This window comes from Numenius arquata, chromosome 2 (genome assembly GCF_964106895.1).
Source record: "Numenius arquata chromosome 2, bNumArq3.hap1.1, whole genome shotgun sequence".
In the NCBI taxonomy this organism is placed as follows: Eukaryota; Metazoa; Chordata; class Aves; order Charadriiformes; family Scolopacidae; genus Numenius; species Numenius arquata.
Window position 1 is genome coordinate 73465057 of NC_133577.1, and position 23956 is coordinate 73489012.

Sequence of the window (23956 nt, forward strand, 5' to 3'; positions counted from 1 at the left end):
AAGCAAGTGCAGGATTCTGCACCTGGGCCGAAACAATCCTCGGTATAAATACAGACTGGGGGATGAGGTATTAGAAAGCAGCCCTGAGGAAAGGGACTTGGGGGTGCTGATGGACGAGAAGCTGGACATGAGCAGGCAATGTGCACTTGCAGCGCAGAAGGCCAATCGCATCCTGGGCTGCATCAAAAGAAGTGTTGCCAGCAGATCCAGAGAGGTGATTCTGCCACTTTGCTCTGGTGAGACCTCACCTGGAGTACTGTGTGCAGGTCTGGAGCCCTCAATATAGAAAGGACATGGACCTGATGGAGCGGGTCCAGAGGAGGGCCACTAAAATGATCAGGGGGCTGGAGCACCTCTCCTATGAGGACAGGCTGAGGGAGCTGGGGTTGTTCAGCCTGGAGAAGAGGAGGCTCCGGGGAGACCTAATAGCGGCCTTCCAGTACCTGAGGGGGGCCTACAGGAAGGCTGGGGAGGGTCTGTTTACAAAGGCCTGCGGTGACAGGACGAGGGGCAATGGTTTTAAGTTGGAGAAGGGGAGATTTAGATTGGATATTAGGAACAAGTTCTTTACCATGAGGGTGGTGGAACACTGGAACAGCTTGCCCAGGGAGGTGGTTGAGGCCCCTTCCCTTGAGATATTCAAGGTGAAGCTCGACGAGGCCCTGGGCAACCTTGTCTAGTTGGGGGTGTCCCTGCTGACTGCGGGAAGGTTGGACTAGATGACCTTTGGAGGTCCCTTCCGGCCTGGACCAATCTATGAATCTATGTTTTTATTGTTTTCCTTCTCTGTAGCTGCTTGCATTAATCTTGTATGTCCTATCGGAAAAGACAGTCCGCAAGCTCCTTATCTCTCTTGTCCTACATCATATCGGTCTGTGCTGACTCTTGAGTTATGTGCCTAAGGACATTTTAATCATACTTCCACTTGCACATGAAAGCCATTGCTTCATCCTGCATATTTCCCATGATTCTGAAGTCATCCCCAAAAGTATTTTACTGTTTTTCTCCTTAGAGTTGCAAGCACTGTCTCTAGTAATCATATTTTTCTTCCCCCCCACCATGATGTGTAGACCCCAGAATGTATTTTTTGTTGTATGAACAATTTAGACTGAATTTTTCCAAAATCATGTGAAGATCAAGGCTATGGATTCTGAAAAACCAGTTCAGGGCAGTCTGTGCCTGCATCTTGTTTCTCTATCTTAGAGTGTGCTGGGGAAAGCCATGCTGCTGGACTTGCCCTTTCTGAATCAGATCCCTTCTGAAGCATTTTTTTGCGTAGAAACTCCAGTGGGTGGACTTTGGAAGTGGCAACCTTATGATCAGTTCATAACTAAAACTGAAGGACAGTTTCCAGATCCTCTTGCCAGCCCTATCTGAAGAAAATCTTCTCTTAAAATTTCCAGTTGTCCCCTTTGTTTCATGATCAGGGCAAAGTCAAGGTTACTTGGGGATCCTTGGATGTGACCTGGTAGAATTTTTAATTTTTATGGGGTTGAATCTAGGGTAAAACCTGAATTCCCAATGTTTGTAATTTTGAGAACTAGTTTCAAAGGCTTTCAGACTGTCACATTTTCGTTGCTTTTGCCATGATGGTTATACTTATCCCTTTAAATCATCTGAGTTGGAGACTTTTTTTTTTTTCTTGTCAGTTGACACTAAAGTTTGTTGTGAATTCAGTTTCAAGTAGTGGCTGTTTAAGCAGAGGTAGGGAAAGAGCCCATGACTATATGATAAATCAATACCAGTGACGTGTACACACACAATTGATTTCAGAAACTAAGTAAAAATGTGTCAAATTCCCTAGCTACGTTTAGTGGACAAAGAATACTACCTGAACACTGAACACAGATGAAACTGTCTGAGGAGGGCACTTACAGATACATTAAATAAAAAAGTTTCAGTGCTTTGCTGTGCTCTGGAAATACTAAGAATAACAATTTCCACGTTAAAAAAAAAAAAAAAAAGAAAAAAAGCAGCTCACCTCTTTTGTGAAAATTCCTCTTCATTAAATGTGGTCTCTCAGTTCTCTGAAGACTTTGACCACTGCAGCCGTGTTCATCGTGACCTGCATATTTTGGAGTATTGCCATTACTGTATGATACCCTTCCACTGCAGAAGGGGAGAAGGGAGTTTGTTTCCACCTCTGCCAGGGTGAGAAGCAACTTTCTTGTTCAACAAACCATTTTAAGCATCCACTAAATCCATTGTTAGTCACCTAATGTGATTAACATGAGGAATTTTGGCCAGAAGAACAGTCTGTCTTCATTATGCAAACCTCATGTCAGAAAAAACGACCCATATGCAATGTGTCTTTCAAGTGTTGTGTGTGTGTAGCATATATATAACGGTGCAAGAGAAGATGATATTGTTTCCCATTTAAATGAGCAGTTTAGCTCTGCCTGTGAATAATCTGTAGTTAGACAGTATATTTTTGTCCCTCTGTGCACTAAAACTTAGTTTAAAGGACCACAGCAATGAGAGAAATTGCATTGATTTACTTAATACGTTATTTTGTTGCTGATGGGTTGGTGCTCTGTGCAGTTTGTTCAGGAGCTGTCAGATGTCTGTACAGCAGCATCCTTAGCACTGTGCTGTGGTTTAGCCCTCAGACAAAAATAGGTGCTTTTAGCAGAAGAGTTGAATCCTATTAACTCTTGAGATGAAATGAATGCACAGGTAACCAGGGGACAGGCATTGTAACTCTTTTTTTGTATGTTGTCTGTTGGCTCCACCAAGCATCCACCAAGAGAGGTGTATGTTGAGGTGGCCCTTCAGGCATCTGTCTGCACAGCCAAATCCAACACAGATTCAAACTCTTAGCAGTAAGTTAAGAATTACTTTCTTGATTATATATTTCTGGGCAAATGAGCTCAAAGTGACAGTTCTCTAGCAGAGGGTACTCTCTGGGAAGCCTGGTGCGTGCAAATGCCTACTTTAATTTCACATTGTGTGTATTATGTCTATATATATATATGAACTCTATTTAAATGTCTTAATGAAGCTCATAGATCACTCTTGGCTTGCTGTAGCAGTCCCTGTGGTTAGGGTCGAGGGTAGTGTGTTGTCCATTCATAGCTGGAGGCTGTGAATCTACAAATGATTTAAATTGCTGGGTTCTGCCGTTTCACTGGAATAGAATTAAAATAATTAATTACAAATTTATTTTATTTTCAAACTAGAAATTTAGTCTATTTTTGTTCGTTTTCATCATCTCAGATGCACATCATGAGGAAAACTTGCTTGTAATTCCTGTAGGTCTTGCAGTGTTGTGCATTGCAATTAACATTTCATGGTGTGCTTTTATGCTACAAAATAGTAGCTCTTGTTGAATCCATGTCTTTTCCAAATATTATGAACTTCATAATTCTCTTATAATTCCCTGTGATTCATATCATTGTTAATATTAAGAAATTTAAACCAGGGAGCATTTTGTTGTGCTTATGCACAGAGAATGTGATTGGAATACATACAACTGTACTTAGTTTAGGAGCTGTACCCACCTCCAGCGAGGACTTCCAGGGAGAACCATGGGGTTGATTTGTTGCGTGTATAAGATGATGTTCACAGTAAAAGGATGGAGCGTCTCTGTGTTGTAGCCCAGGAGAAGATGCTGAGGAATGGGTCCCAGGGATGCTGAGAGCAGGTAGCTGTCATGAGTATAGCTGGTGAAAAATTAAGGGGAGGTCTGTATGCAAACAAGATGAGGGAAGACATGTCATCATGAACAGGTGCCTGTTTGGGGACTGTACCTGGGTGATGGAAATGGACTTTATTTGACCGTTGGGAAAATGGAGTACGATGAAAGTTTACTTTGTATTGGTTTATTATTTGGGGGTTCTTTTTTATCTGGTGTTTTGACTTGAATCAATTTCCAAGTTTTATATTCTATTTCTGTGTCCCTCACAGTGTATATTGCTGCTTATTCAGCTTAGCAGTTAAGTAATGCTGACCCAGTGAAGCTGTGGCTGGAAGTTTCCAAATACCATTTGGTTTCTTTCAGTCTGCTTAAAAGAAAAAAGGCCAAATAAAATCAGCAGATGAGATGTGGTTGGCGAGGCAGTTAGCATGGCCTGCTGTTAGGGCTACCTGCTGATGGTCATTATACATCCCTGATTTCAGTTGCTTCTGATATGTTCCAATGGCATTTAGATTTTTCTAGGGCAATCACTTCTCCCAAAATAATATAAAAATACTTTGATGTAAAAATACTTTGTTTTGTTTCTTTGGTGTTTTGTTTGTTTTTCTTTTTCTTTTCTTTTTTTTTTTTTTTTTTAAATTTCAGCCAAGTTGGCTCAGCTGTTTCCCAGACCAAGGCTGTGGGGAAAGAACTCCTCTGGGGTTGGTTCTCTGCCCTAGTTTTGGTGCGTGAGCATTGGGGAAGGGCTGGTGAAGCTTTGCTGTGAGGTGGCTGAGGCACCACCAGGGATGCATCTCTGACCCTGTGAGGGCACCTGTGGGAAGAGGAGAGCCCACAGCGAACAGCATCGTGCTTTACTCGAAGCAGAGAAGGGATAAGGTGCGGTCATGTCCAGGTCATGCAAAAGGCCACACTGAACCAGGAAGGTAAAATAGTGATCATCTGTTTATTTATTAACTACTGTCTTTTTTGGTGCAGTGGCAAAGGGTCTAACATTGAAATGATCATATTCCTTTACTACAGGATTTTTGGTGTTTGTTGATCTGTGTGTCAATGTCTAGGTGAAACAGTGGAGGAGATTAATAATGCAGAGGTTCAAATCTGAAGATTGTGCATAGATGAAATTTGGGTTTGACCTTTAACTGCTCTGAGAATAAATGTGCAGCCATTTCTGTCTGGAAAAAAGTAATAGAGGCCACCATTTTCAAAAAATGGATGAGATATTTTAGGAATAAAACTGTATCTTGATACCATAAAATTCAGAATGTACAAATGGATATCCTACAGGGATCAGAAAAATGTGTTAAACCTCTGTAAAGTAATTTTGAAAAGTCTTTTTCAGTTAAACGGGTAGCCATGTAATGAGCTCATGCACTTGAACACAGTTTGTGTTATATGTGGGTGGGGAATAGGGTGTCCATCAGCTCTGTAAAACCTGTATTATTTGAAATGGATTTGGCCAGCCAATCTGTAGGGCAAGCGGTCATAAAAGTATGCTAGTGACATAGTCTAATGTCTCTTGTAAATTTTTTTCGTCATCTGTAATGATTTTACCATATATACACATATATAGGTTAACCTTTACTGGCCAGGGCTGATTTATTGTTGTAGGTGTCTATATCAAATGTCTGGATGGTGAAATACATGCTATTAGCAAGCCATTTCTATTTAGTGAGCCAAGTGGAATTTTTGAAGAATGCAAAGGTTACTTTAGAAAGGACTGTCATCTGGCTGGCATCCAGGGTTTCCAGTCAGTGAAATTTTTAGGTGAATATTTGGCTTTAAATACGTGGCAGAAACCCCTTGAAGTACATGCTGAAGGCAGAGGATTACTCCTTTTAATGAGGGTGAGAGCCTTGAGGGTACCTTGGTCCCATGCAAGTCACTGCCGTTGGTGCCTGAGCCCAGGTGTTTGCCAGTGAAAACATCTTGCCTGCTAGGAATACTCCAAATGATGCAGCAAGCCTGGCTGGGGGGGATTGCAGGGAGCTGTAGGACAAGTCCTGCTCTGGGCTTGTCGACAGTTTGGGAGATCGTAGTCTGGTACCATATAACTTCAAGAGTATGTAGTTTTTTTATCCTGCTATGATAATCTGTTTGCTCACTGCCATCCTTAGCAGGGTGGGAGGGAGCATAGTAAATGCTGAAGATGATGGGATACTGCCCTAAAGCCAGTAAATAGCAGCTTGTGTTTCTAAAACATCTTATCGTTCTTTACTTTCGTTAAATGCAGGCTTTCATGGTGAGGGTGGAGTGGCTAATCTGATACTCATCTGTGCATGAAGTTGAAAGGAAATTCTAATTACTTAACCTTTACTGCCGACTCCACACGTTCTGGTTTACCCAAAACTCATTGCTCAGGGGTAAAATCCCGACCCTTACAAAGTCAGCAAGAGTTCTGCCAGAGCCGCCTGCGTTTCCCCTCTGAAGCAGGGCAGCGTGTGGCAGCGGTGCAGTTTTGTTCACGTGTTCGTGGGCTCGGGGGCTTCGTTGCAGTCCCTTCATGTCATGTGCTTTCGGGTTTAATGCCTTCCCAACTGCAGACTTTACTTATTTTATTTTATTTTATTATTTTATTTTATTTTATTTTATTTTATTTTATTTTATTTTATTTTATTCAGTCACATACCCTAGTGCCTTCCCAGGAACTTTTGGGACTGATGATTTAGTCTTTCAAGTTTGAAGTGTGGTCGGTGATGGTTTTAGCTGCTTTTTGAAGGCTTTGGCGTTGGTGGGAGGTGACTTACAAAGCAAACAGCAAGCACCCAGCTCTGCAGAAAATGGTGTCGTTCTCCCATCAGCTGGTCACCCCACCCTTGTAAGATCAGGTGTTTCACCAGTTTGAATTGCAAACCATCCTTATTCCCATAGGTATGGTTTGCATAACCTTTTACATACATAACTGGCTCCCAAGCGCCAAGCGGTGGTTGCTCCATGGACCACGGGCACCTCATCTCGATCCCGTTTCCAGTTGCTGCTACCGTGCCTGTCTGTGAGATGGAAGGGCGCAGTTGGTAACTGTGCTGGGAATGCCCTGTGCTCAGCATCAGCACTGGAGTGTCTGCTCCACTATGTATTATTCATGGGGGTTTGTACAAACTGATGGTGTTCCAAAGTGATAGGAGGAATTCTGGCAAACAATTCCTTCTGCTGTAAAAAGCATACTAATCTTTGCAAATACTGAAGCAAATAGAGGAGGTGTTTCTTAAGGTATTCAAAAAACCCTTGCCAAGTGTATTGTATAGTATTCAGTGCAACTGAATACTCAGAAATGTGCTCAGAAATGTAAGCGCATCGGTGTTTTTGAAATGATCTGTCTGACCCTCGAAGGCATCCAACACGTAGTTCCTATGCCAAAGGAATGGTGGCACACAGAGAAAGCAATGGAAAAAATGTTCTTTTGGATGAAGGATTTTGTACCGCTGTACTACAGCTGCAGTACCTGGTACAGGAGCCTGTTTGGATAGTAGGTCTCTCAAAAATGGGGGATTATGTGCTTGTATGGGGTTATTCATTTGCAATTAAAAATTGAAGTCTCTCTTCTCAAGAAGTCCAAAACAGTGTCGTTACAATAAGCTCTCTGCTGATATGCTATATGATAGCACTTAATTACCTGCTGGTGTTTTGGTGTTTTGACTGGGTTATGAGAGATGCTGTCTCGATAACGTTGGGCTTCTGGGCTGTCCCCACGTCACAGTTGCTGAAGGGGAAGTTGTGTGTTGCGGCTGGGCATTTTGGGGGGCTGACGGTAACGACTGAAGGAAATTACAAGCTCTGGGAAAGCATATTAAGCTATGAATCACCGAATCCTCTAGTTCTCCTGCTATCAGCTGACAGGCCTTTTTCCGTAAAATAAAACCCGTTAATGTGTCCTTTGTCATTTTCAGTGACTCAAAGGCTTAGACTTTCTGCGAACTCTCGGTCTAACAGGGGATTGTGCCTGTTTTTAGCCAAACCCATTTTTGCGTGAGTTAGTACTCCTGTGCACATCCAGAGTCCGTGTTTATACCAGTGTGCATCCTTTCCCCCTTGAGCATGTGTCTGTCATCTTGAGATGCCACAAGTAAACTTGCGAGGCATCTCGCAGTTAGACTGGGTACCATCAAATCCACATTTCCCTGAGCTTCCTCACTTGCCGGCACTGCCAACATGTTTATCCTGCGCTCTTCTTCCTGTAAATTCCCCACAACCTCTCAACTTCTTGGTTGTATCAAGATGTTGAGTGCTGCATGTATTGTATGTATTTGTATGTAGCAGAGAAGGAACACGATACTGGCATTTTTAAAATTTTATTTACTGTATCTGAATGCCTCCTGTCAAAGAGTGCAGTAGAAAATCTTTCTCCTCCACATCACTAGTTCCAAGGTAGCATAGCTTAGATCAGGGTAATCTCAAGCTGATGGGTACTCGGTGTGAAATAAATGCACTGTGTCAGCTCTAGCATCTCTCTGCCAAAAAAATCACAACTCGTGCTGAAACTTTTGTGGTCACTGTGACAGTGGAATAGCGTGGCTGAGCACAGTGTGCTGTTGAGCAATTTTCCTGTTGTGAAGTCGATAAAAGGCCCCTTTGTGGCCAACAGGGAGAGCGGTGATGAAAGTCACAGGTAGGTGAAGGCATTAGTCCCCTCACTAGGGAAAGGGAGCAGGATACAGCTATTGCATCAGCTGCAGCTCGCCGTGCTGTCAACACACATGTTGTCTGCTCAACCCATGGATGCACGCTGGTAAGCAGCATCTGGTGCTGCTTGCCTGGCAGCAGTATCACAAAGACCACTTTAGGGAACCGCGAGAGACCTTGGGCTAAGCATAAGAAGATGGATCTCCATTTCTTCTCTTACTTGTGGACTGGCTTGCTTCACGTTCACTCTTTTATGTAATACTTGGTTTTGGTGGTGGTTTTGAGGATTTTGAAGTTTTGCAGTTGATTTTGGTGGACCAAGATTTTGTTTTCTCTATATCCTAGTGAAAATAAGCGTAAAGCTCTAGCTGGTGATTTGGGAGCTTAGTTTCTATCTTTAGTGGGATCTAATCTTCTGATTCTTCTTCGTAATATATAGCCTAAATAGTCAAATCCATCCTGTGTTCCACTTGGTTGTGCACCACTTAACTGCTTGATGCTAGCAGAATATATCCTAATTTAGTTGAATTGTTGTTACTTCTATGCCATTTTAAGCAGCAGTGATTGCCACTCATTATCATTAGGCTAAAACAATTGCCTTTAGAAGAATCCTAATAAGGAGGATGTCCCAATTAAGTAGAATGTGTTGTGCTAAGAAACTCCTTACAAGAAAAAATGTCACAGTCGCATGTTGTAATATAATTCTATTATCTCGTCTTCCTATAACATCTGCTCTAATATCTCACAGAGGCACTCTCTGCTTTGGATGATGATCATCCGTTCTGGCTTTTGATGAAATCAAATCCAACTCAGCTGGGATACTGCCCTCAAAATGATCATGTCTTTGGAAAAAACTGCTCTGCAGATATGCAGTTACTAAAATTTCCAATTGCAAGAAGCCAGAGACAAAACTGCTCAGACAAAACCTCCAAACTTGGCCAGATGAAATAAAAAGAGTTGCCCTTGTGTACTCAAGAGGATGGTTCTCTGCAGTGATTCTGGAAGTGAAGTCCTTGCTGGTGAGAACCCAAAATCTGCAGAGTTTGTACAGCTTCTGTTTGTCATTTATTGGTGGATGCTGCCATTGATAATTTTTGGCAGGTTTTGTTAGGCTCTCAGTTCTTTCATTTTTAAGCATCATTCATTTGCTTTTCTACTGATTTTTTCCAGGAGAGAAAGGGTGATCTCTTGTGGTTCAACTGCATAACTAGAGGCCTTACGCTCTTTTTCTGGTTTTCTCCGACATTTCTTATTTCACCTTGAATTAGTTACTAAGCTCTCTAGTTTCACTTCATCTGTAAATTGGACATTAATATTATCTTACCTGCTTAACACCAATGTCTTCAGGCTAAGTGGAAAGCTGATAATGCTTATAAGTGTCTTTGTGTGTCTTTAACACCTACTACCCAAAGTAGTGTCCCTTCAGTCTCTTGCATCTGATTCCTGTGCTTGTTCCACCCTTCCTCTGCCTACTCTAAGACTCAGATTCTGGAAGCTTTATATCACCACCTAGCTTTCCCAAGCGCTTTGCGTTTTCTCCAGGCAAAGCCACTCCCTGTTATTTAACCAGGCTGGAATGTGTGGAAAGAAGACACTTTGCACTCCTTGCCTTGAATGCTTTCCAGGTCTTCTGTTAACTGAAAGCACTGGCTGATACAATTAGCATTAAGGTTTTCCCCATAGGTTCATTTCTGTAAGAAGTCAAGATGTTTTCCATCTGCCCGCCGGTCAGGTTGACAGGCTGAGTCTTAGAGTCACGGCGCAGGTTGCTTCAAACAACAGAAACCATAGGGTTCCTTTCCAAGTTTGAGCTTCTGCGTGGTGGTTTGTGTCCCTTTGTATTGATGCTGAGTTCATGGTGCTGCTGTTCCCACACAGTGCTTCAAAATCTAGTGTGTGTCTGGTGGTGCATCATCCTCATATACTCATGGTTGCCATGATTGCCAAATGTGGAGTTTTTCTGCATGTTGGAATACCAACCATGTAGGGTTTGCTCCTAGGGAAGTGTATTGCTATTGCAAAGGCAGCTGGCAATGCTTTTGTCCCTTTCATTTCTTTCCCATAGACCTTAATGTTGTAGATCTCAAGAATGCTCTCTGGTGCTGGGAAATACTTTGGTACATGAGCCTGTGGAAGAAAAGGGATATTTTTGATTGGATGTTTTGTGAGCTCTTGAACTTCACATGATTCTTACTCGAAGACCTTCTAGTCCCATGTTCCTGTGTTCGAAACAAAACAAACCCACCCCACCATTGAGTGGATTTCCTACTCCTAAATGTAGTCCTAGGTAAGGCTGGCATTTACCTGAGCAATGTAATGTGCAACACCGCGTTTTGGGGACTGTTCAGGGTTAACTACCAATTTCAGGCTCATTTTGTACAGCAATTTGCCTGATATCTGTCCTGCACACTTAATTTCTATAAACTCTTAGTAGGATCTAGCTATTCTTACAGTGGGAGTATAAGCTGTTTTCCAGAAATGTACATTTATTTAAGATGTAATAGATAGATAAAGAGGGAGGTCAAAGATACTTTGAATTATTTTCCCTTGAAAGTAGGAGCACTTAACAACAAGAGAGCAGCAAAACCTTCATGCTTCTATCCAGACTCTAAATTAATCTATATAAAGAAATCTGGCACACTTTCCAAAGGAACAAATGGTGAAATGTGAAAAAAATATTTTACAGTCTTTATGGCTCTTGTATTTTTAGTCAAAACAAACACATTTGCGTTGGGTTTCCTCTAGGTGCCTCAGCACAGATAATTTAAATCACGTTGTCCAGTGGGCATTTTTATTAATTTAATGTTGTTGGAAATTTGTTTTGGTTTAGACCATGTGAATGGAATACCAAAGGAGAAGGAAGAGGCAAGGAATTCAAAACATGGATGACATTAGGTATTGCAGACCCATTAATACAGACAGTGCAGACCTCTCGCTTCCCTTGGTCTGTCACTTTGTATACAGATACATGTATATATATATAAAAAACTGACTTCAGTGATAGTTGAGGAATCATTTGATCTTGCTGTATGCTCAAGCAATAGCTTGATTAAATGTCTTCAAACTTCTTGAAAAACAAATAAAAGCTTCAGATACAGGAGGTGTATAATACTGAAGCATGTTTACAATAGGTGAGAAGAGGAAGGTTGGAGCAATAACTTCAGACCTGCAGTAACTGGAACTCCAAGTTTAAGTTCTGTATCTCTCTCATTCTCTTTTTTCTGAGATGGACTCGCTGTTGCAAATGCTGCTTTAGCTGGCAAAGCTGTTTTGGGACCAAAGTATGGGATGTTTGAGGATGCAACATGCTTGCCCCAAATCTTACTGCCCGTTCCAAATAAACAGGCTTGCTGTTTTATCGCTTTCCACATTGTGTAGTCATTCATGGTAGTATACAAAAGACTGCTTGACTTATTTTTTGCTGTTTTGCCCTTTGATCTGCCTTTGCATGATGCAAATAGCTGTGTGGTGCCAAGAGCAATACAGAGTCCATGGAGCGCCAGCAGCCTCCTGTGCCTGAAAGAAAGTGAAGTCCGACTGCTGGTCCTGGAGTATGGGCACCGTAGGTGCCAGCACTTCAGGAATCAAATATTTTCCTGATATATAAGTAAGTGCAGGTATCCGTCTAAACAGTGTAACAGTGAAGGATGCTTATTTTTTTTTTTTAATCATTCCTCTGTATTTTGGTGAGATTTGGGCTACAAACCCCATATTTCTCCTGCCCTGAAAGCTGAAGAGATCACACAACCACTGCTGCATCTGATGTTGGAGTTGCTCTTGGCCATCACGTCCTTCGGGCTGTTTTGCTGGGGAGGCACTGAGGAGCAGGGACAAGCTCTGCCAGGGCTGCTGCCAGGCACTGAATTTGGGATGTTTGTGTGATGCATGCACAGTTCTGTCACCCTGCAAGGACAGCATGGGCAGCTCCATGGCAAGCTCTGAAACGAATATGCAAGAATATAGGTTTATTTGTACCAAAATCTGCCTTGCAATGGAGGGTTGTATATCCACCCAACCCAAGAGGTGGGAATGTGCACAGGGAAACTGGAATAGAGTTACCAGGTACCCCTGGCTTCGGATGAGTTTGCATGAAGGTTTAAAATAACTGTTTCTTTTATAAGTTTGGGCATCTTCAGCCTTTGCTTTGTCATTTTGTGCAATACTTCTTTGGTTTGGGATTTTTAAGTCCTTGGGGATTGAGCTCTGGCATGTGTTTCAGCTGAGCCCAGAGGGCAGGAAAAATGTGGAGTGTATTAACTGTACATCAGATTTTCCCTAAGATGTTATTTTTTCTCTAGAGATTTGGGATGGGAGCATTAGGAACTTGTTACTGTGATTTTTATTTTTTGATATTTTTTTATCATACTGCTGATTTTAAAATGTATTCACTTGCGTTTCTCTTCAGTCTTTTACCTACAGACTGCAGGGTACCCTGAGGCCAAGGGCAAAGTTTTAATTGCTTTAAATTTTGCGTATGGCCCATTCTGGTTATGTCCCCTTGCAGAAAAGTCCTAGACAGATCCCTGCCCCAAGGAGGGTACAGACGAGGGGAAGCACTGAAAGAGGTGACAAAATCCAAATACACTTGAGCGCTTTGGTTGTCTCACCTTGCTCCGGTGGTTCATACATGCAATCTGTGGCTGCTGTATGTTGCTGGGTGGCACAGAGCAGCCAGGGGCGTTCTGAGTGAGTCTGGCCTTGTATTCATCAGGCAACAACTGAGTGCTTAATTTCCACTCTAGTGAATCGGAGGGAAGAAGATGGAAAAAATAATGGGCAGAGAAGCACACAGGGTTGAGTAACCGTGCAGAAAGGAAGGACATTGAACAGTGCCAGTTGAGAGAAAAGACAGATACTGCCATTCATTTCTGAAGATACTGTGCAGAAATCTTTGGTGTGGAATGACAGAGTCGGCAGTGACAGCCAGAAAAGCAAGGGGGGGGGAAAAATGTCCTGGTTTTCAGGCCATTGAAAACTTGAGGTTCTCACCTGTTTGTCAAGTTCAACACAGTACAGCTGAAGACACGGATGAAAAAGCAAGCCGGTAATACCAATTGGCAGAGAATTAAAATAAGGAAGTTGAACTGTAGCTAAACCAGTGAAAGCTGGTGGTGGTTATTTAAATGTTCCTATTTATAAAAAAAAAAAATATTTATAATTGCAAAGTTTTTGCCCCCTTCTCTTCCTTCTTCGATTTGGTGTGCCCGCTTGCCGGGAAACAATTCTCTACCATAGCCTTTCATCAGTGAATTTGAGCTTTGCATCAAACACTGATATAAAGGGAGTGGGTTTTTCTTCTAAAAAGTATTTTATTCACTTTTCTTTAAACATTTTTGGGAAAAACAGTTGAAGCTAGAAAATTGGCAGAGTTGGATGCCCAAGCCATAGAATTCCCTTTCTCTGTACTGGAGAAAACCAGATCTGATCCAGCAAAATTATGAGACTTATAAACTATCTCCCAACACCCCACTGGTCACCCGCTGTGGTCAATTATAGTTTTGAAGCTGGCCTATAAGTATCAGATGTTTGGCTATTGCATGTCTTTACTGATCTCCAAGCTGAGTAAAACCCTTTGGCGTGACATATCCTATAATTTGTTAAGTTTTCTAACAATGGTGCATTTTGCATTTCATTTGCACTTTTCATCCAAGAACCTAAGAATACGCTCCCTTTGCGAAAGAACAGAGTAATTAATCATCAGGACTGTTTGTAAGGAAAAGACCCGGCTGTGGGAACAGTCATAGGCAAAGTAGAGAATAAAATGTCTATTTCCCACTGCTTTAATCACTTGGAGAAATATCTCCTGTACATGTTACGATTTTAAACTATTTGGATCTTATTTGTAAAGATCTTAAAACAGTATTTTTTTTTTTCCACACTTAAGGTGTGTTTTCACTGAAAAAGATTTTCTTGTTGGATATTCATTTTTAAAGATGGCATAAAGCTGTGCTCTACTTCTTTTTAGAAATCTCTTAGAATATTAGATCGTTTACACATCTGTTTTCTGCAGGGAAGACTCTTTCAATTTTGTCTTAATTTCTATCCATTAAAATTATAAAGAATAATCTAAATAAATGAGAAAGATTTCCAAGAGAGAATACTTATTAAAATATGCAAGCAAGTTTGCATTTTAAATCCAGGTGTTGGTACTTCTCAAGCTCTGTACATCCCCAGAATATAAATGTTGATCAGTGCGCCAAGTGTTTATGCGAGTCGACCACTGAGTGATGCAGGAGAATTTGGAGAGCTTGTTTGATAAGCCATTGTCACTTTTTATCCCTTACCTCTCTGCTTTTAATTCTTGCCTCCCTGTTGCTGTGTCAGATGTCCTGGTCTTTCTCTCCGGGGTGCTTGTGACCTTCCAGACATGCATATGGTTTTACTGTGGTTGTTACAACCCCAGGACCAGAGCCAATGCTGCGATTACAGCTGCTGCTGCTTCTCTATCTCTAGCATTCAAACAGGCTATTAGGGAGTTTGTTCTGGTGTTGCTGTTGTGGGCAGAGGGTGATCCTGGTTTAGGTTGCTGCCTTATGGCCATGGTGGACAAGACCTTTGGTCCCAGTTTTCCCACTGTATACTTCTGCTTTTTGTTTTGAATGTGCTCACTGCACCTGCGTCACCTCTTTCCTCCCAGGATGAGTGTACTTGGTCCCATGCTGCAAATACAACGTTTAGACTAAACTATTTGCAGGGAGGAGATAAATGTGAGGAGGGAATCTAAAGCAGTTTCGGTGGAGCTAACAAGGTAGCTGAGAAGCATCCCCTCTCCTCATCCACCTCTTGTGGTGTTCCAGTGCAGTGATGTTTGTGGGGCTGTTTCATAACTGAAGTAAAGAGGGATTAAGGTAGCTATTCTGCCCAAGACCACCAACGTTGTACCTATGGGTAGAATTATTGATCAGTAGAGTTAGACACCATATATTTATTGAGCTTGGAAACTAGATAAGTTCTTCCCCCGGAAGAAAAACACTAAATGTGTTACATTTTCCTTAATGTAGTGTTGTGGTTTGGCCAGGTTGGCCAATGATGAGATGACAGATGCTCTCCCCCACCTCTCACTCCAAGGAGAGGAAGAAGAGAGATAAAGAGATTTGTAAGTTTAGGGAAAAACTACTAAACTACTTTAATGAAATATTAATAATAAAATAAAAAGGAAATAACAAAATAGATGCAATATATACAAAACCGTATCAAGTTCACAGGAAGATGTCACTGGCAGGCACTGGGAAAGTTCCAGACTGAACTCAGTGAGGAATGAAAACTGGATTCCAGAACTCACTGATGGGGATCGAAGGTAGACAAACTGACAGGGTCCTCCTCATTGAAGAAGAGCCCTTGAAGAGGAGTCAACCTGACCCCTTCAATCCCTCAGTTTTTATACGGAGCATGGCAGATGGGATGGAATACCCTATTGGTCAGTTTGGGTCACCTGACCTGTCCACGCCTCCCCGCAGGTGAAAGTCAGCTGACCCTGGCTGCCACAGCAACAAGTGTAAGCAAGAGCCTCTCTCACCAGACAGAAAGTTGGCTCTGCTCCACCCCAAAGCAGGACATGTATTTTGTGAAGTCTTCTTGGCCCATAAGGGCAGAACCTCTCCCCTGCCTCCAGCAGATCTCCAGCTGTGTGTGTCCCAGCGGTACTGGGAAGGTGATGCTGTGGAGAGCATGGCCATAGCTGGCTATTTATAGACTACAGGAAGGGAGGTCTTGCTCTCCAAGCTGGACTTCCATGCATCTGTTACCCAAGGATGGTAATACAACGTTTGCTCTTGTAAATAAGTTCTGTTTTTTAACATGACAGTGATTTTGATTAATAAATGTGTGCCCCCTATCTACGCCTGAGGGTTTAGATGTCATGGTAGAAAGTGACTTTTGTGCCTGAATGAACGTGTATGTAAATTGTTTTATGTCAGTAGTTTTACTTATGTCCTGCCTCACAAAAATTCATAGCTGCAAGGACTTCTGCATAATGGGCTTTTGAAGCCCAAGCAGTTCAATTGCCAGGAGTTGTATTTGCAAAAGAAATTCGATAAGCCCATCAGTGACACTGTGAGCATCTTGATGCTGTCCAGTATTTTGGCAATTGTCAGTGGAATTCCCCTTACAGGAAAATCCTGTAGATGTATTGTCTGTCTCATATACCATTTCAAAGCCAATCTTTAAGAATTCTTGTCACTGAGATACCGTTTTCTAATAAATTTGTATGGATTTGGAGTAGTTTCTAGGAAGCTTCTTTGGAACCCTCTTGATATTCTCCTTGGGCAATTCTCTAGGATTTTCTGTAAGAGTTATCCCTAAGTGTTATCATGACTGGAGGATACTCAGAAGAGCTAACGAGGGCCACTGCTGAGAGCATGAGTCATCTGTGACATTGAGTTATAGATGTTGATTGTCTTTGAGCTCTACACACACAGGCTGCGTCTTGGAATGTCCCCAAAATGATGTGGTGGCAGAAAAGTCATCCATACTGGCTGCAATTACATTGGACTTCTCCTTTCTTTTTACCCATTGTAGGTGTTCTCTGCCTGCCGGACAGCTTGAACCTTCACAAAGATCAGCAAAGGTCAAACAAACCTGGGGAAGTGCAGATGTTCAGCCAGTCAGAGCTAAGGACCATCGAGCAGTCTTTACTTGCTACACGAGTGGGGAGCATTGCTGAACTCAGTAAGTACAAGGTTGTTCATAATGTTTGGGTTTCTATCCTCAGAGTAAAGCAAAGCCTGGTCATGGAGAAGAGAGATGAGGGGTCATGTGTAATGTGGAAGGAGACACTGGGTCAGATCTAGCCATGGTTATGCTCCATGACCAGTTTGAAAGCTGAAGCCATAGGAAGAAAGAAGTCTCATAGCAGTGCCTATGACTTGTTTGCATACAGTGCTCTAATTTTTAAAGGTGAAAGATGCTTTATTTCATCTTCCCTACATTGCCTTTGAGAGCACCTCGCAGCTTGGCCAGACTTGGAAATGTCTGCCGTACTGGTGTCCTGTCTCATTTCACTGGGATGTCTGTTTTGAGATGGGCAGGCAAAAACCTGAAGGCTGCAATAAGTGAAGGAAATATTGTCACAAATTTAAAGCAGAGCTAGTTCCACCTGTGTTACAGAGGGTCCTTCACCCTGCCTTTCCTTCTCCAGTTACAGCAGAGGAACGAACTCAAACCTACACCAGAGGAATTTGCACCTGAAAGATAAATTATTTGCTATTAATCAAAACATTTTTTAAGAAATGTAAGAATCCATGGTATCTGTCAAAATCTGAAAGCTTTGGTTTCAGCACATGAAAATTGTAGGAGGCAAATACCATGTGAATCTTCATGTGACATGGAGATAAAGTTATCAGAAGTGCCTTTTTCAATTATTTTTTTTTAGTAAAAAAATCCAGTCACATGTTTATGGTATAGTTAGAGATATGAAGCTATGCGTGGGAAAACAGAAATGTTTAGACAAAAAAAGGATTTTTTTTTTTTTTTTTCTGAAGTCTGTCAGAAATCCTGTCAAGTATTTTTTTTCTTGAGATCTGTTACGAAATTTTTGGGAGAAATAGACAAGACTGAAATATATGGAGATACAGGCTGCCCAGCTTACTGGTGTTCTTATTGCTGAATTCTGTGTTAGCAGCATCATAAAGAAGGTATATAGGGATCTAATGTTCATTTTCCTGGCACTTTCTGTAGCAATGTGAAGTCTCCTTTGTAGCTCCATCATATCATCAAGGCTCAGTTCACGTGCTGTTCATGAGTCGTGTGGAGGCACCACGGATGTTTGTCTGCAAGCCACAAAATGAACTTCTGTTTTCAGCTTGCTAATTTTTTTCTGTTTGGTGAAATGTCAACAAGCCAAGAGCCCTTACATGCCTTAGTGTGAAGTGTTGCTCCGTCTCTGGAATCAGATGTTTGGTGTTATTCAAATTAAGTAATTTATGCTTATTTATTTCACGTGCATGAAACACACAACAGTTCTGTCTGTGTGCCAACTAAATTATGCATAATACAGCTCTCTTTCTTAAAGGACACATAGTTGTATCTTAATAAATAATCTGTGGATATTTCAGGGCTTTTTTTTCCATTTTAGAATTTTTTTAACCTCTATACGCAACCCAAAAAGCCAGACTCCTTAATCCTCCCCCTTTTATTTTTTTTTTTTATTTGATTTCCAGACATCTAGCATCTCTAAGTAGTCCTACCTCAGATTCAAATGCTTGGTTGATAGGGTTTGCTCTCTCTATGTCTGTTGACTGCAAACACAGGCCAAACACTCTTCAGGGTGGCCAACTTGAAGAAAAGTGAGCATCAGTGGGAGTTAGATGCAGCTGTCAGAGAGAGGTTGGCACCTCCAGCACACCGGTAGCCCTCCAGAAAGCCCTCTGGACAACTGTCAAGGGTACCTCCCCAGCCACTGCAAGCAGATGCATGTTGGGGAAGAAGCTGTAGGAGGAGCGGTAATTGGCAAAGCTTGCAAGCCTTGATGCTCATTTGAGTAGAAATTTTTGCTGTGGAACAGTGCCGGCGCAGAGCTCAAAACTGAGTTGTGAAACGTGGAGGGAGGCGCAGCGTGTCCCTGTGGATTTGGTGAAAAATCCTAAAATGCAAGGAAAAGGGAGGGGTGGAGGGTGCAAGGGGTTTTTTTCTCTGTTCAGTGCTTCTGTATCTGTCTCTGGCATCAACAGAGGCTGTGACTCAGAGGTTAGAGCAAAGCTTCTGCCATGGAGGGAGGCTGGGGAACCACAGCGTGGGGGCAGAAATGCTGAGCAGTGGGGCAGAAGCCGGGGGGGAACACCTGGGGATCAGGCGCGTTAGCAGGGAGGGAGTAGGCAAAAGAGGATTTATTGTTGCTTTGGTGGTGTGAGGGGGATGGAGAGCTTTAGAAGTGGCGTTGTGGAGAGGAAAGAAGATAGAACAAGCTCTGGCGTGGAGAAAGTGGGATATGAGGGAAGGGTTAGATACATAAAAGCTTCTGATCTTGTGGAGATGAATAAAGGTGATGAGGGAGACTCTCTGGATAGGAGGGAATTAAGAGGATAGCACTTGCGAAGATGAGGAGGAGGAGATGGCAGCCAGGAGTGAGTGGCAAGGACAGGAGCTTGGCTTGCTGGACCAGCAGAGCAGGCAATACTCGGGCATGTCTCTGCAATGTCCCACCAGCTTGTAGTATCCCAGGAGCCGAGACTTTATTTCTGTTCTCTTCAAAAGAACACAGAAAACAAGGGCAAAGAGTGATCTTGCAATAAAGCAATTTAATTTTATCTCAGACCAAAAAAAAGAGGCAATTCTAATTGAATGAGATTTTCTATAGTTTATCGACATTAATAATTAAAGTATTGCAAGTATGCAGAATAACTAGAATTAACAAATGTCTGTGTGTGGAAGAAAGGCTTCCTTTGCTCTCACTTCTGTCCAGCATCCTTGCACACAGTGGTGTGGCCGACTGCTTGAGCTGCTGGAGACTTTGAGACCAGAAGATCAAATCTGTCCCCTGGAAGATGACAGCTGGCAAATGGGGGCCCATATAACTGCCTCGTACATGTATTTCAGCACAAGTCTTCTTAGTTTCTTCACGATCTTTGTGTCTGTCCCAGGTGGAAAATAGATTTACAAGTTGAAAAGCCTTGCATCTTGTGGTATCTTCACACTAACTTATACATGATGCCCTCATCTGTCTGCTCCCTTAGTTTGTTCCTGCATGTTGTTGGCAAATTAGAAAAGACCATTTGGGTGAGCTGTGTCTCCCTGAGGTGTGACACAGGGGATAGAAAATTGGGGAAAGATGGGGTGGTGGACACGACTGTAGAGGAAATGTAGCACCCTCTGGGAATGCTGCAGCCCAAGCTGCTCTTGAGAGGCCTTCGTGGCCAGGAAGGTGCAACCGGACTCATGGACCCTGTTCCTGTGCCGTCCCCCCACAAACCCTTCTTACTTGAGCCTGGTGGTGCTTCTGCTCTCATCTCCTGGGCTTAGCAGGTGGTGGGCACTGGTCTTCTCTGGGAGAGCCCTGCCCTGCCTGGCGGTGGCAGGGCGGGGTGGTGCTGCTGGCCCTGAGGTGCTCTCCCAAAAGTAGGAAGAAGAGGGGATGTTGCTGACTTAGGGAAAAAAAATCAAAGGAAGGTTTTGTCTCCAGACTTAGGAGGAGAATGTAAATAGGGACCTAATTCTGCAATGCAATTACAGCAGTAATGTGTGATTCCAAGGAAAAGGCTTGAAAAATTAATGTGAAACCTTATTCATTAAAATATAATGAACATGGCACAAAGTTAAGGAACAACAATAAATTTGGCCTACGTTATATTGGCATTTAGTATTCAGGAATTGTAATTGCCTACTACAGTGTGTTTTAAAATAATGTAATTTCATTTGAAATGCTTATTATATAGAGAACATTGGGAAGAACTGAAGCACAGCAGAAAAAGAATATGATTTTAAACAGTAGCTTGACGGTATTTCACTGTTTAATCTTAGAGAAAATATTTCACAAGACTTTTTTTGGTTGGGGATTGGTTGAGGTCTTTTTTTCCAATTTTTCCTAAAGTTTCCTGTATTCCCAGGCCATACCTGGAGTACAAGGGGAATAGATCTATTTAAATTTTTTCGGAAAGTTTTGGGAATTCTTCTGGATTTCTGTTTCTTCTCTTTTATTTCCTCCACCTTGAGACAGGGAAACATAAGTAGACAGAATAGAAAAAGAGAGGAATATTAGGGGGAGCTTTGGCTATCGAGAGATCCCATGATACTGCATTTTGACCTTTTAATGTTTTTCCTACCTTTTTTATATGCATGTTTGCAATCCACAAACGTTTATGTTATGTTTAACTGCATAGCACTCCAACACACCTATTCATCACCCATCTAAAAATACCACTGCTGGCTTGGAGACCAGATGCAGAGGGGATGAGGCTCACAAGTGGAGGTCACTGGTGTTTTGCTGGGTGAAGGAGGACTCTTTCTCTTGTGTGTGCCCGTAGGGGGTAACAGGGAAGAGCAGAGCCTTAGGGTACACTGGCCACCAATGCTGGCACCAAGCAATAGTCCTCCTATTTTGCCTTCAGGTGAAGACCTTAAGGTGTTAGCGTACGACTGAGCAGGGAGCACCACCCTGTGCTGAGGGACACGTGAAAGGCTGCAGCACGATGTCTCTGGAGTTGCACAGAGGAATAAACTGTGGTTTAGGATCTCATCCAAACTGTCTTCACGCATGTTTTCAGGTTAGAGCAGGAAACTGTTTGGGGCTTGCTCTGGGTCCAAAGATAACCAGTCCACTATGGCTTTTCTGGGTGGGAAGGTGGCCACGCAGTCTTTTGCAAACCACAGTGACTGGCGGTGGTATTACTCTGTTAACCACAAGAAGTAGGCATTTTTATTTTAAGCTAGGATAACGTGAAGATGTGGATGCAATTTAACACTGCTGATCTCAGAGTGTTTTAGCCTTTGAATGGTGTTTAACTTACAGGAGCTCTCAGATTTGATGTTCAGGCTTGTATTTCCTCCACGTCACCACTCAGGTCTCAGCAAGGTTTTCCTTTTTGCCATTGGAAAAACTCTACCCTTCCCTCATCATCTTCTCTTTGCCTCCACAGTGCTGAATGTATATATTTCCAAAATAACAGCCTCACAGTAGATCTTGGAACACTTTTAGGGATGAAAGGAGGGGTTACTGCTCATGTGTAAATAGGAATGTGATTGCACATACCAATGCTGTTTTTCATTTCTCCTCGCAGCTCCAGATGAGGAGATGATGAAAGTCGGCATCCTTTCCCTTGCCTTTTCCTCTAGTCTCAGTCCTCTGCAACCAACAGGAGGGAGCACTGCAGGAGCCGTACAAACTGATTCATGTCCTGTTGTCGTGGGTTAACCCCAGGTGGCAACTAGGACCATGCAGCCGTTCACTCACTGTGCACCCCCCCATCCCCTCGTAATGTAGGGAGAAGAGGGAGAAAAAGGAAAATAACCTCATGGTTTGAGATAAAGACAGCTTAATAGAACAGTAACAGAAGAGAAAATAATAATAATGGTAAAAGAATATTTAAAAAAAGCAATGTAATCCAATTGCTCATCACCCGATGATTGGTTGCCCAGCCTGGCCCGAGCAGCCATCACGGATTTCTGCTCCCCGGCTAACCCCCACTTATATACTGAGCATGACTTCTGTGGTATGGAATATTCCTTTGGCTCAAGGACAAGCGTCCTGTTTATGCTTCCTCTCAGCTTCTCTGGGAAGCTGAAAAAGTCCTTGATTTAATATAAGCATTACTTAGCAACAACTAAACCAATATGTGTTATCAACATTATTCTCGTGCTGAATCCAAAACACAGCAGTCCCTAGGAATAAAATAAAAATTGCTGAAACCAGGACACCTATAAATAAGAGGTTAAAGCCAGGCTTAGAAGCAAGTGCCAGGGTAAAAGTGCTGGCTGAAAGGGTGGCATCTGAAGAAGGGTTGTTATACATGCTCTGCTTATTTACTGCCAGAACAAAAGCTCTGTTTGTCAGGTATTTTTCTCAGACTAAGCAGCACCATAGAGGAAGACCAAAGCTTATTTCCTGTGAACAGTTATGTTGATGCAGTGCAGTGCCGAGCTAAGCAGAGGTGTTAGCTGAGACCTGCAATTTAGGCAGCAGTGCTCCCTTCAGCATAGGGTTTGGCCCTAGACTGGCAGCCTGTGTGGGCAGTTTCCGGATGTGATGATACTTTTCCGAGTTTTCAAGGGCCTTCCGCTGCGTTATTGCACAAAGTCTCTATGTCCTCACTCTCCCACCACTTTCTGGGCATCTTGTTTGCAGTTCCTCTTCACTGCCATCCACGCATTATCCGCTCGGTGTATAAAAGCTAAAAAGAGAAGTTGTTGAGGTGCCACTTCGTCCCCTAGCAGAGACAACAAGGCAGATTAATGCTATGTTTAAATGTTAGACGGTTTCTTGCCTCCATTAAGTGCTAGCTGGTTGCTGTCTCCCCTACCTGCTACTCCATTCCCTTTGCAGCCCCCCTCCAAGTGGTGGATCTGAGCCTCTGTTTGCAGGCTGCCTCTGTGCACAAGAAGGGGTATGGGTTACTTAATAATAGCCTCAAAGGATCCTCTGCTTTTCTTCCCTTCTACTGAGATACCCAGTATCATAAACCATAAAGCAAATACATTTATTTATTAGTGGAAATGAAGCAAAGGGAGGATAATTTGAAAATACCAGTCTACACCATGCTAAGGCTTCACCTTCCCTGTCACTTCCCTGCTGACTGGGGAGGGTGGATTTGTTTCTTGCATTACAGGGGCTGAGCGGAGGCAGCTATCACTTGTCTGGGTCCCAGTCTGCAGTCAGTGCTCCTTTGGGGGCTTCTCCGATGGGGTGAGGCTCAGCCTTCTTTGCCTTCCTGGGGGCCAAGCTGGGGTCTGTCTCTGCGGAAGTGGTTTTGTTCCCCTGGGGCATCTACCTCATGCATTGAAGTTCACTCAGGTTTAATGGTCAGAGGCAAAAGGCATCACCTTGGTGGGTGGGGGATGCTGGAGCATCAACCAACCCTCCACTGCCCTTCCCTGATACACCAGTGTATCAGCTCAGGACTCCCCCATGTACGTCACCCTTGAGGTGCAGACTCCTGTTCACCCCCAAGCTTCTGTGCATCACAGCATGCTTGTGGTTAAAACAGCATATTCCTTTCCTTAGGTTTGTAGTCCTCCCTGTCCCTGCTGTGCAGAGTGCAGGCCAGGGTGAGC

General features: G+C 42.8%; 1 protein-coding gene across 2 annotated transcripts in view; it reads left to right on the plus strand.

Annotated features, from left to right (window-relative positions):
* ABTB3 (ankyrin repeat and BTB domain containing 3) overlaps positions 1–23956 on the plus strand; it is a 177978-nt gene that overhangs the window by 84282 nt on the left and 69740 nt on the right. The window contains exons 4-6 of one of the 2 annotated variants that reach the window (XM_074164098.1): positions 6045–6081; positions 12482–12500; positions 16849–16924. In XM_074164098.1, coding sequence (XP_074020199.1) covers positions 6045–6081; positions 12482–12500; positions 16849–16924 — 132 coding nt within the window. Of the gene's footprint in view, positions 1–6044; positions 6082–12481; positions 12501–16774; positions 16925–23956 lie in introns of both variants that reach the window. The other variant, XM_074164089.1, reaches the window with a different exon arrangement.